At 46.0% G+C, this 13684-nt stretch overlaps 1 protein-coding gene across 2 annotated transcripts in view; it reads right to left on the reverse strand.

Moving 5' to 3' along the window:
* Window positions 1-13684, reverse strand: part of LOC144493794 (regulating synaptic membrane exocytosis protein 1-like) — a 259737-nt gene that overhangs the window by 63486 nt on the left and 182567 nt on the right. For both annotated transcript variants that reach the window (XM_078213289.1, XM_078213291.1), the window contains one exon: window positions 1545-1654. In XM_078213289.1, the coding sequence (XP_078069415.1) occupies window positions 1545-1654 (110 nt within the window). The remainder of the gene's footprint in view (window positions 1-1544; window positions 1655-13684) is intronic.

Here is a 13684-nt window from a genome sequence, read left to right on the forward strand (position 1 = left end):
GAGAGTGACTGCCCTCGACACCAAGGTAGCATTTGATCAAGTGTGGCATCAATGAGCCTTAGAAAAACTGGAATCAATGGGAATCAGGCAAAAACTCTCCACCGGTTGGAGTCATACCCGGCACAAAGGAAGATGGTTGTGGTGGTTGGAGGTCAATCGTCTCAGGTTCAGGACATCACTGTAGGAGTTCCTCAGGGTAGTGTCCTAGGCCCAACCATCTTTGCCTGCTTCATCAATAACCTTCCTTCCATCATAAGGTCAGAAGTGGGGTGTTCGCTGATGACTGCACAATGTTCAGCATCATTCGTGACTCCTCAGATACTGAAGCAGTCCATGTCCAAATGCAGCAAGACCTGGACAATATCTAGATTTGGGCTGACAAGTGGCGAGTAACAATTGCACCACACAAATGCCAGGCAATAGTCATCTCCAACAAGAGAGAATCTAACCATCATTTCTTGTCATTCAATGGCAGTACCATCGCTGAATCCCTCGCTACCAACATCCTGGGATTACCACGAACCATAAACTGAACTGGACCAGCCACATAAGTACTGTGGTTGCAAGAACAGGTCAGAGGCTGGAAATCCTAACTCCCCAAACACAGTCCACAAGGCACAAGTCATTTACCTGGATGAGTGCAGCTCCAGCAACATTCAAGAAGTTCAACACCATCTTGCTTGACTGGCACCCCATCCACAAACATTTACTCCCTCCACTAGCTATATGTACCACCTGCAAATTCTGCCCGGAGTCACTCATCAACAAGGATGTGACTGCACTAGAAAGGGTGCAAAGGAGATTCAAATGAGTGTTTCAGCTACGAAGAGACGTTGGATAGAACCATAGAATCCCCACAGTACATTCAGCGCATCCAGTCTGCACTGACTCTCCCAAAGGGCATCTCACCCAGGCCCACCCCAAGAAGGCAAATGCCGACCTAGCCAGAAATGCCCACTATATTTTAAAATTTTTGCACATAATGGATGCCACAGAACTTCTTGCTAAATTCTGTGTTGAGTGTGGGTGGGCAAAGATAAAAACTAGAGGTGGAATTTTCCCATCCCACCCGCCATGGGAATCGTAGCAGGTGGCACAGAAAGCCTGGTGGACCATGTAAAGGTGCGTTCACCTCAGGTTGCGAATTTCCAGTCTTGAGACTCACACGGCCAGAAAATCCTGCCCTGGGATTTTTTAACTTGGGAAAAATTGCTTTGTAAAAGGTTTCTGAGGGAGACCACACCATATTATGAAGAAGTTTCTTTCACTCTGTGCTAAGCCTGTATTTGACAACTTTGCAATATTCATCGAGTTAACCTCTTCTTCAATTATCAGGACATTCAATTTTAAATACAAAAATTATGAACAAGAACAAAGAACTTTCATTCTAAATTAACATTAAAAATAGTATCACTGAGAAAGATTAAATAAAACATGGAAAGACTTGCAGAGTTAAATTAAACACTTAGCTCTTCCATATGTGCTCTATTTTGGCTAAGAGGCTTCAGAGATATTCAATGTAATTCTGATAACTCTTCACTTACCCATGGCAGGTGTTGCTAGTGTCTGTCTCCCAACAAGTTGTGCTGGTCCCAGCCCATCAAGGAAGTCGCTGAACTGATTGTCAGCTCCCAGTCTCATCCCAGGGAATAAACTGAAGCAGATAACAGGACAATTAGAGCTGATGGAAATATTCTGGTAAATGGCTGCTTAGAATTAACTGAGCACTCTACACATGGACAATGCTCACAAGCAAGTACGAGTTGGGAAATTGCAACTTCCTGGGTGAAAACCATCGGCAACATTCTCCAATATCCTGAGCTGCCTTCTCTGGAATCAGCCCTACTACAGCAGGCCATTAGTTCAGGATACCTTCCATTGTGTCAGTTATTCTCTTTTTTCCCCTTCAAATTTTCCTTCCCACCTCTCCCGAGGATACCAGTTAGAATTCAACACCAAAGTCACCAGAAACCACATTGGAGCTTACATTCAACTGTGTCTTTAATGTTGAAAAATAACTCAAGACAAGTGCAAGGAAAAGAGAAAAAAGAAGCGTACGGTGATCAAAGTCTTGGTCAAAAGGTGAGATGGAGAGTCAGAAAGATGGGGCAAGGGACAGGAAGAGGGAGGTGTGAGTGATAGGAACAGAAAATCCAGCTGGACAGTTAGGTAATGTCTGTCTCCCAACAAGTTGTGCTGGTTCCAGCCATCAAGGAAGTCGCTGAACTGATTGTCAACTCCCAGTCTCATCCCAGGGAATAAACAGAAGCAGTCAACAGGACAATTAGAGCTGATGGAAATATTCTAGTAAATGGCTGCTTAGAATTTCTTGTTAGCGACAGACAGCATGGTTTTGTATGTGGGAGGTCATGTCTCAATAATTTAATTGAGTTTTTTGAGGAGGTGACAAAAATGATTGACGAGGGAAGGGCAGTGAATGTTGTCTATGTGGGCTTTAGTAAGACATTTGACAAGGTCCCTCATGGCAGACTGGTGCAGAAGATTAAATTGCACAGGATCAGGGGTGAACGGGCTAGATGGATTCAGAACTGGTTTGGCCACAGAAGACAGAGGATAGCGGTGGAAGGATGTTTTCTGAATGGAGGTCTGTAACTCGTGGTGTCCCACATGGATCAGTACTGGGACCTCTGCTGTTTGTAATATATATAAATGACTTGGAAGAAAATGTAGCTGGTCTGATTAGCAAGCTTGCAGATGATACTAAGATTGGCAGAGTTGCGGATAGTGATGAAGATTGTCAGAGAATGCAGCAAGATATAGATAGGCTGGAAAATTGAGTGGAGAAATGGCAGATCGAATTTAATCCGGACAAATGCAAGGCAATGCATTTTGGTAGATCCAATTCAGGTGGGAGCTATAAAATAAATGGCAGAACAATCGGGAGCACAGGCACACAGAGATCTAGGAGTACAGGTCCATAGATCCTTAAAAATGGCAGCACAGGTGGAAAAGGTGGTGGACAAAGCATATGGCATGCTTGCCTTCATCGGATGGGGCACTGAGTATAAAAGTTGGCAAATTATGTTACAGTTGTATAAAATGTTGGTTAGGCCACATTTGGAATACTGTGTCCAATTCTGGTCACCACACTACCAGAAGGACATGGAGGCTTTGGAGAGAGTGCAGAAAAGGTTTACCAGGATGTTGCCTGGTATGGAGGGTATTAGCTATGAGGAGAGATTGAATAAACTGGGATTGTTCTCCCTGGAAAGACGGAGGCTGAGAGACGACCTGATAGAAGTTTGTATAATTATGAAAGGTATAGATAGGTTGAACAGTTGGAAGCTTTTTCTCAGGCAGAAATGACAATTGCAAGGGGGAACAAGTTCAAGATAAGGGGGGAAAGGTTCAGTGGAGATGTGCAGGGTAATCATCTGAATGAGTCAGCGAATTTTAAATGCCCAAAATTGCAAGAAACAGGGCAACCATTTCGGTTATGGAACTATTTCATTTGCCGGCAGTTTTAGATCCAGACATCTTCATTCTGTTACAGTACACTAATCGATTTTGCAAAAGAAACCGAAGCAGTCAAGGGGGTAATAATGGGAAGTCCTGGAATGAGTTCACTCGAGGGGAGCAAGGCTGGGGCAAGTCACGGGGCCCAACTGCAGGCAGCGCTGCATCCCTCAATGGTTCTAACACAGAGGGTTGTATGGGTCTGGAATGCATTGCCAAGTGAGGTGGTTGAGGCCACATTTAAGACGTATTGTGATAGGCACATGAACAAATGGGGAATAGAAGAATATAAGCGGTTGATCTAGATACCAGGAGGCACGGTGGTTAGCACCGCTGCCTCACAGTGCCAGGCACCTGGGTTCGATTCCTGGCTTGGGTCACTGCCTGTGTGGAGTTTGCACGTTCTCCCCTGTGTCTGCATGTGTTTCCTCCAGGTGCTCCGGTTTCCTCCCATAGTCTGAAAGATGTACTGGTTAGGTGCATTGACCCGAACAGGTGCCGGAATGTGGCGACTACGGGAATTTCACAGTAACTTCATTGCATTGTTAATGTAAGCCTTACTTTGACTAATAAATAAACTTTACTTTTATTTTAGATAGGACAACGTGATCGGCACAGCTTGGAGGGCCGAAAGGCCTGTCCTGTGCTGTACTGTTCTTTGTTCTTGTTATGAATAGATCTGAGAGAGGTGACAGAGGTAGATTCAAGGTGATTCAGGGATTTAAAGGGACTGGAAGTCAATACAATAAGTGAATGGTGATGTAGATCTGAATAAGGATGTAAAGGCCTGAGATGAGAATGGGCTGAAGAGTGGCACAGTAGCACAGTGGTTAGCACTGCTGCCTCACAGCGTCAGGGACCAGAGTTCAATTCCTGGCTTGGGTCACTGTCTGTGTGGAGTTTGCACATTCTCCCCGTGTGTACGTGGATTTCTTCCGGGTGCTCCATTTTCCCTCCCACAGTCCAAAGATGTGCGGGTTAGGTGGATTGGCCATGCTAAATTGCCTCTTAGTGTCAGGGGGACTAGCTAGTGTAAGTGCATTTAATCCCTCCACCACCAATATGCAATAGCAGCCATGTGCACCATCTGCAAGATGCACTGCAGGAATTCACCAAGTTTCCACAAACTTTCTTACAAACTCACAACCAATACCATCTCGAAAGACAAGAGCCGCAGATACCTGAGAATATCACAAATCACAAATGGAAGGGTTGAGTGTGGTGGAAATAATCTTTTGAGGTGTGTCTATTTCAATGCCAGGAGTATTGTGGGGAAGGCGTGGATAGACACACAGAAATATGACATTATAGCCATGAGTGAAACTTGGCTACAAGAGGGGCAGGACTGGCAGCTCAATGTTCCAGGGTTCCAATGTTTCAGGCGGGATAGAGGCAGAGGGAAAAAAGGTGGGGGGGTGGCATTGTTGGTCAGGGAAAATGTTACAGCGGTACTCAGGCAGGATAGATTAGGGAGCTTGTCTACAGAGGCCCTATGGGTGGAGCTGAGAAACAGGAAAGGTATGACCACATTAATTATAGACTACCCAATAGTCAGCGAGAATTGGAGGAGCAAATCAGCAGAGAGATAGCTGACAATTGCAAGAAACACAAAGTTGTGATAGTAGGGGGTTTTAATTTTCCACATATAGATTGGGATTTGCATACTGTTAAAGGTTTAGACAGGGTAGAGTTTGTAAAATGTGTTCAGGAGAATTTTCTACATCAGTATATAGAGGTGCCAACGACAGAAGATGCGATATTGGATCTCCTATTGGGAAATGAGTTAGGGCAGGTGATGGATGCGAGTGTGAGGGAACACTTTGGATCCAGTGATCATAATGCCATTAGTTTCAACCTGATCATGGATAAGGATAGATCTGGTCCTCGGGTTGAAGTTCTCAACTGGAAAAAGACCAAATTTGATGAAATGAGAAGGGATCTGGGAAGTGTGGATTGGCACAGGCTGTTCTCTGGTAAGGATGTAAATGGAAAGTGGGAGGGCTTCAAAGGAGAAATTTTGAGAGTGCAGAGTTTGTATGTTCCTGTCAGGATTAAAGGCAAAGTAAATAGGAATAAGGAACCTTGGTTCTCGGGAGATTGTAACACTGATTAAGAGGAAGGGAGAGTTGTATGAAATGTACAGGCAGCAAGGAACAGATCAGATGCTCGAGGAGTATAAAAAGTGCAAGAAGCTACTCAAGAGGGAAATCAGGAGGGCTAAAAGAAGACATGAGGTTGCTTTGGCAGACAGAGTGAAGGAAAATCTAAAGAGCTTCTATAGGTATGTTAGGAGCAAAAGGATAGTGAGGGATAAAATTGGTCCTCTTGAAGACCAGAGTGGTAGACTGTGTATGGAACCAAAAGAGATGGGGGAGATACTAAATGGTTTTTTTGCATCCGTATTTACTGAGGAAATGGGCATGGAGTCTACGGAAATAGGGCAAACAGGTAGGGAGGTCATGGAACCTTTACAGATTAAAGGGGAGGAGGTGCTTGCTGTCTTGAGGCAAATCAGAGTGGATAAATCCCCAGGACCAGACAGGGTATTCCCACAGACCTTGAGGGAAGCTAGTGTTGAACTTGCAGGGGCCCTGGCAGACATATTAAAAATGGCAGTATTCACGGGGGGAGGTGCCGGATGATTGGAGGGTGGCTCATGTTGTTCCGTTGTTTAAAAAAGGTTCCAATAGAAATCCGGGAAATTATAGGCCAGTAAGTTTGACGTCGGTGGTGGGCAAGTTATTGGAAGGTGTGATAAGGAATAGGATCTACAAATATTTGGATAGACAGGGACTTATTAGGGAGAGTCAACATGGCTTTGTGCGTGATAGGTCATGTTTGACCAATCTATTAGAGTTTTTCGAGGAGGTTACCAGGAAAGTGGATGAAGGGAAGGCGGTGGATGTTGTCTACCTGGATTTCAGCAAGGCCTTTGACAAGGTCCCTCATGGGAGGTTAGTTAGGAAGGTTCAGTCGCTAGGTATACATAGGGAGGTAGTAAATTGGATTAGACACTGGCTCAATGGAAGAAGCCAGAGAGTGGTTGTGGAGGATTGATTCTCTGAGTGGAGGCCTGTGACAAGTGGTGTGCCGCAGGGATCGGTGTTGGGTCCATTGTTGTTTGTCATCTATATCAATGATCTGGATGATAATGTGGTCAATTGGATCAGCAAGTTTGCTGATGATCCAAAGATTGGAGGTGTAGTGGACAGTGAGGAAGGTTTTCAAAGCTTGCAGAGGGATTTGGACCAGCTAGAAAAATGGGCTGAAAAATGGCAAATGGAATTTAACGCAGACAAGTGAGATATTGCACATTGGAAGGACAAACCAAAGTAGAACGTACAGTGTAAATGGTAGGACTCTGAAGAGCGCAGTTGAACAGAGGGATCTGGGAATACAGGTACAGAATTCCCTAAAAGTGACGTCACAGGTGGATAGGGTCGTAAAGAGTGCCTTTGGTACATTGGCCTTTATATATCGGAGTATCGAGTATAAAAGTTGGAGTGTTATGGTAAGGTTATATAAGGTATTGGTGAGGCCGAATTTGGAGTATTACATAGAACATAGAACAGTACAGCACAGAACAGGCCCTTCGGCCCACGATGTTGTGCCGAGCTTTATCTGAAACCAAGATCAAGCTATCCCACTCCCTATCATCCTGGTGTGCTCCATGTGCCTATCCAATAACCGCTTAAATGTTTCTAAAGTGTCTGACTCCACTATCACTGCAGGCAGTCCATTCCACACCCCAACCACTCTCTGCGTAAAGAACCTACCTCTGATATCCTTCCTGTATCTCCCACCATGAACCCTATAGTTATGCCCCCTTGTAATAGCTCCATCCACCCGAGGAAATAGTCTTTGAACGTTCACTCTACCTATCCCCTTCATCATTTTATAAACCTCTATTAAGTCTCCCCTCAGCCTCCTCCGCTCCAGAGAGAACAGCCCGAGCTCCCTCAACCTTTCCTCATAAGACCTACCCTCCAAACCAGGCAGCATCCTGGTAAATCTCCTCTGCACTCTTTCCAGCGCTTCCACATCCTTCTTATAGTGAGGTGACCAGAACTGCACACAATATTCCAAATGTGGTCTCACCAAGGTCCTGTACAGTTGCAGCATAACCCCACGGCTCTTAAACTCCAACCCCCTGTTAATAAAAGCTAACACACTATAGGCCTTCTTCACAGCTCTATCCACTTGAGTGGCAACCTTTAGAGATCTGTGGATATGGACCCCAAGATCTCTCTGTTCCTCCACAGTCTTCAGAACCCTACCTTTGACCCTGTAATCCACATCTAAATTAGTCCTACCAAAATGAATCACCTCACATTTATCAGGGTTAAACTCCATTTGCCATTTTTCAGCCCAGCTTTGCATCCTATCTATGTCTCTTTGCAGCCTACAACAGCCCTCCACCTCATCCACTAATCCACCAATCTTGGTGTCATCAGCAAATTTACTGATCCACCCTTCAGCCCTCTCCACTAAGTCATTAATAAAAATCACAAAGAGCAGAGGACCAAGCACTGATCCCTGTGGCACTCCGCTAGCAACCTGCCTCCAGTCCGAAAATTTTCCATCCACCACCACCCTCTGTCTTCGATCAGATATGATGTGGAGATGCCGGCGTTGGACTGGGGTAAACACAGTAAGAAGTCTCACAACACCAGGTTAAAGTCCAACCTTTGAGTTGGACTTTAACCTGGTGTTGTGAGACTTCTTACTTCGATCGGATAGCCAGTTAGCTATCCAATTGGCCAACTTTCCCTCTATCCCACACCTCCTTACTTTCATCATAAGCCGACCATGGGGGACTTTATCAAACGCCTTACTAAAATCCATGTATATGACATCAACTGCCCTACCTTCATCAACACACTTAGTTACCTCCTCAAAAAATTCTATCAACTTTGTGAGGCACGACTTGCCCTTCACGAATCCGTGCTGACTATCCCGGATTAATCCGTATCTTTCTAAATGGTCGTAAATCCCATCCCTAAGGACCTTTTCCATCAATTTACCAACCACCGAAGTAAGACTAACCGGTCTATAATTACCAGGGTCATTTCTATTCTATTTCTTAAACAGAGGAACAACATTCGTCACTTTCCAGTCCTCTGGCACCATCCCCGTGGACAGTGAGGACCCAAAGATCAAAGCCAAAGGCTCTGCAATCTCATCCCTTGCCTCCCAAAGAATCCTAGGATATATTTCATCAGGCCCAGGGACTTATCGACCTTCAGTTTATTCAAAACTGCCAGTACATCCTCCCTCCGAACATCTATTTCCTCCAGCCTATTAGCCTGTAACACCTTCTCTTCCTCAAAAACATGGCCCCTCTCCTTGGTGAACACTGAAGAAAAGTATTCATTCATCACCTCGCCTATCTCTACTGACTCCATACACAAGTTCCCACTACTGTCCTTGACTGGCCCTAACCTCACCCTGGTCATTCTTTTATTCCTCACATACGAGTAAAAAGCCTTGGGGTTTTCCTTGATCCGACCCGCCAAGGACTTCTCATGTCCCCTCCTAGCTCTCCTAAGCCCCTTTTTCAGCTCATTCCTTGATAACTTGTAACCCTCAACCGAGCCATCTGAACCTTGTTTCCTCATCCCTACATAAGCTTCCCTCTTCCTTTTCACAAGACATTCCACCTCTTTCGTGAACCATGGTTCCCTCACTCGGCCATTTCCTCCCTGCCTGACAGGGACATACCTATCAAGGACACCCAGTATTTGTTCCTTGAAAAAGTTCCACTTTTCATTAGTGCCTTTCCCTGACAGCTTCTGTTCCCATCTTATGCCCCCTAATTCTTGCCTAATCGCATCATAATTACCTCTCCCCCAATTGCCCTGCCGTACGGCCCTATCCCTCTCCATTGCAATAACAAAAGACACCAAATTGTGGTCACTATCGCCAAAGTGCTCTCCCACAACCAAATCTAACACTTGGCCCGGTTCATTTCCCAGTACCAAATCCAATGTGGCCTCACCTCTTGTCGGCCTATCCACAAATTGTGTCAGGAAACCCTCCTGCACACACTGCACAAAAACTGCCCCATCCAAACTATTTGACCTACAAAGGTTCCAATCAATATTTAGAAAGTTAAAGTCCCCCATGACAACTACCCTGTGACCCCCACACCTATCCATAATCTGCTTAGCAATTTCTTCCTCCACATCTCTATTACTATTTGGGGGCCTATAGTAAACTCCTAACAACGTGACCGCTCCTTTCGCATTTCTAACCTCAGCCCATATTATCTCAGTGTGCAGATCCCCCTCGAAGTGCCTTTCCGCAGCCGTTAAACTATCCTTGATTAACAATGCTACTCCTCCACCTTTTTTACCAGCTTTCCTACACTTACTGAAACATCTATACCCCGGAACGTCCAACAACCATTCCTGTCCTTGTTCTACCCACGTCTCCGTAATGGCCACAACATCGTAGTCCCAAGTACCAATCCACGCCCCATGTTCATCTACTTTGTTCCGGATGCTCCTTGCATTGAAGTAGACACACTTCAACCCACCTTCCTGTCTACCGGTACCCACCCTTGACCTTGATACCTTCCCCAATACCTCAGCACCCTCAACACTGACTTCTTTTTTTTTTTGTTCTGGACTACAACTCCTTTTCCCACTCCCCTGACAAATTAGTTTAAACCCCCCTGAAGAGTCGTAGTAAATTTCCCTCCCAGGATATTGGTGCCCCTCTGGTTCAGGTGCACCCCGTCCTGTTTGTACAGGTCCCACCTTCCCCAGAATGTGTTCCAATTATCCACGTATCTGAAACCCTCCCTCCTACACCATCCCTGCAACCACATGTTTAACTGTACTCTCTCCCTGTTCCTCAACTCGCTATCACGTGGCACCAGCAACGTACCAGAGATGACCACATGTTTTGTCTTGGCTCTCAGCTTCCAGCCCAGCTCCCGAAATTCCTGTTTTAAATCCCCATCCCTTCTCTTACCTATGTCGTTGGTCACGACTTGTGACTGTTCCCCCTCCCCCTTAAGAATCCGGAAAACACGGTCCGAGACGTCACGGACCTTGGCATCCGGTAGGCAACATACCATCCTCGAGTCTCTTTTGCTGCCACAGAACCTCCTATCTATCCCTCTAACTAACGAGTCCCCAATAACTATTGCCCTTCCGCTCTCCCCCTTACCCTCCCGAGCCACAGAGACGGACATAGTGCTGGAGATCCTCTCACTGCGGCTCACCACTGGTATGTCATCCCCCTCAACCGTATCCAAAGTGGAATACTTGTTGCTAAGGGGAACGACCACAGGGGATCCCTGCACTGACTGCTTCCTCCCAGCCCCTCTCACCGTCACCCATCTATTTTCATTCCTCGGAGTAACTGTATCCCTAAAGCTTCTGTCTATGGCCACCTCTGCGTCCCTCATGATCCTAAGTTCATCCAACTCCAGCTCCAGTTCCCTAACACGGTTGGAGGAGCTGCAGATGGGTGCACTTCCCACAGGTGTAATCAGCAGGGACACTGTCGTCGTCCCTCACCTCAAACATAGTGCAAGAGGAACATAGCACTGCCTGCACACCCATCCCCTCTAGATACCTTGCCAGTACAAGGTAGAAACAGCAAAAATGAATTAATCTCACCCCTGCTCGCCCTGTCCCCCGAAGCCCTGTGAGCCAAAGCCTTATAGCTCACACTCTGCTTCCCACACACTCCACAGCCCGCTCCCGACGCTGCCCGCTGTATACTTCGTGCGCTTAAAAAACTCTTCCCAGACTCCTTAGCAGCCCACTTCCGGTTTTCACTTTAAACTTAAGAAAAATACTACTACAAAAGTAAAGGCCAAAAAAAAACCACACACTAACTGACAAATTAAATAAATAAATAATTCAATCAAGCTCTCACCAGCACTCCTGCCTCAAATCACTCCCTCTCTGCTTGCTCCAGTGGAACAATGGAGGATATGGGCCAAGTGCAGGGAAATGGTGTTAGTGTGGAAGGACATTTTGGTCGGCATGGACAGTTTGGGCTGAAGGGCATGTCTCCGTGCTGCAGGACTCTATGACTTTATAAGAAATTAGACATAGGTCTAAGGGCTAAAGGGATCAAAGGATATGGGGGACGGGGGGGAGATCAGGATATTCAATTTGATGATCAGCCATGATCAAAATGAATGGCAGAGCAGGCTCAAAGGACCGAATGGCCTACTCCTGCTTCTAGTTCTTATGTTTCTATTAGTACAGATACTCACTCCTTGCTATGCCCCCATTAGTAAGACACAAATTGCCTTTTCATCTCTCAATATTATCGGCATTCATTCCCTGTTCTTCTCCAATTAGTACAGGCTCTCACTCCAAGTTCTTCCCTGATTTCTAGGGCCTCTCACTGCTTGTACTTGCCCCATTAGTACACAGTTTCACTGCTTGTTCTTCTGTATTAGTACAGTCCTAAATCATCCCCCCATTACTACAGACTCTCACTTCCTGTTCTTCCCCTATTCCCCCAGCAGGACAGGCTCCCATTGCCCCTGCTTCCCCTATTAGTAGAGGCTCACAATCCAAATTCTTCTCACATTAGTACAGGCTCTGACCTTGCCCATTAGCTCAGACATCCACTCTGCGTTCTTCCCCTATTAGTAGAAACTATCTCCCTGTTATTTTTCCATCAGTACAGACTCTCACTGCCTGTTCTTCCCTCATTCATACACGCTCTCCCTCCCTGTTCTTCCCCCATTATCACAGGCCCTCACTGACTGTCCTTCCTCAATTAGTACAACGTTTCATTGCCTTTTCTTTCCCCATTACTACAGGCTATCACTCCGAGCTCTTCCCCCATTTGTACAGGCTCTCACTCACCATTCTCTACCCATTAATTCAGACTCGTACTTCCTGCTCTTTCCCCTGTTCTTCTCCTATTAGTAGATGCTCACTCCAAGTTCTTCCCTGATTCACTCACAACCCATTCTTTCCCCAATTTGTACAGACTTGCACTGCCTCTTGTTACTTCATTATTACAGTTTCTCTCACCCTGTTCTACCTTCATTCATGCAGATTCTCACTGCCTGTTTGTTCCCCATTATTGTAGACTTTTACTCCCTGTTCTTACCCCATTAGTACAGGCTCTCTCACCATTTTGTCCCCAATATTAGAGACTCTCTCTCCCTGCCTGTTCTTCCCCCATTTGTATACACAATCTATCTGTTCTTTCCCTATTAGCACAGACTATCTCTCCTTGTTCTTCCCTGATTAGTAACAGATTCCTGCTTTGGGTTCTCCTTCCATTCGTACAGACTCTCTCTCTCTCCGGTTCTTCCACCAATATTACAGACTCTCACCCAAATTAAGAACAGGCGCTCGGTCCTGTTCTTCCCACATTAGTACAGGCTCTCATTTCCCGTACTTGCCCCATTTGTACAGACTCTCACTCCCTGTTCTTCCCCCATTAGTACAGACACTCACAACCCATTCTTTCTCCATTGGTGCAGGGTCTCACTCTCTGTTCTTCCCCAATTTGTACAGACTTTCACTGCCTGTTGTTACTTCATTATTACAGTTTCTCTCACCCAGCTCTACCTTTATTCATGCAGATTCTCATTGCCCATTATTGTAGACTTTTATTCCCTGTTCTTACCCCATCAGTACAGGCTGTCACACAATTTTGTTCCCCCAATATTACAGACTCTCTCTCCCTGTTTTTCATCAATTAGAACAGGCTCATAGAATCATAGAATCCTACAGGGCAGAAAGAGGCCATTCGACTCATCGGGTCTGCACCAACCACAATCCCACCCAGGCCCTATCCACATATCCCTACATATTTACCCACTAACCCTTCTAACCTATGCATCCCGGGACACTAAGGGGCAATTTAGAATGGCCAATCAACCTAGCCCGCACATCTTTGGACTGTGGGAGGAAACCGGAGCACCTGGAGGAAACCCACGCAGACACGGGGAGAATGTGCAAACTCCACACAGACAGCGACCCGAGCCGGGATTCGAACCCAGGTCCCTGGAGTTGTGAAGCAGCAGTGCTAACCGCTGTGCCGCCCCAGGCTCCTGCTCCAGGTTGTTCTCCCCTTAGTACAGGCTCTCCCTCTCTGTTCTTCCATCAATATCACAGACTCTCACTCCCTGTTCTTCCCACATTAGCATATCCTCTCACTGTATGTTCTTCCTCTTACTGCCAATCTTCCAGCACTTGTTCCATATCCTTGAATG

The sequence above is a fragment of the Mustelus asterias genome, chromosome 5 (assembly GCF_964213995.1).
Source record: "Mustelus asterias chromosome 5, sMusAst1.hap1.1, whole genome shotgun sequence".
NCBI classification, from domain to species: Eukaryota; Metazoa; Chordata; class Chondrichthyes; order Carcharhiniformes; family Triakidae; genus Mustelus; species Mustelus asterias.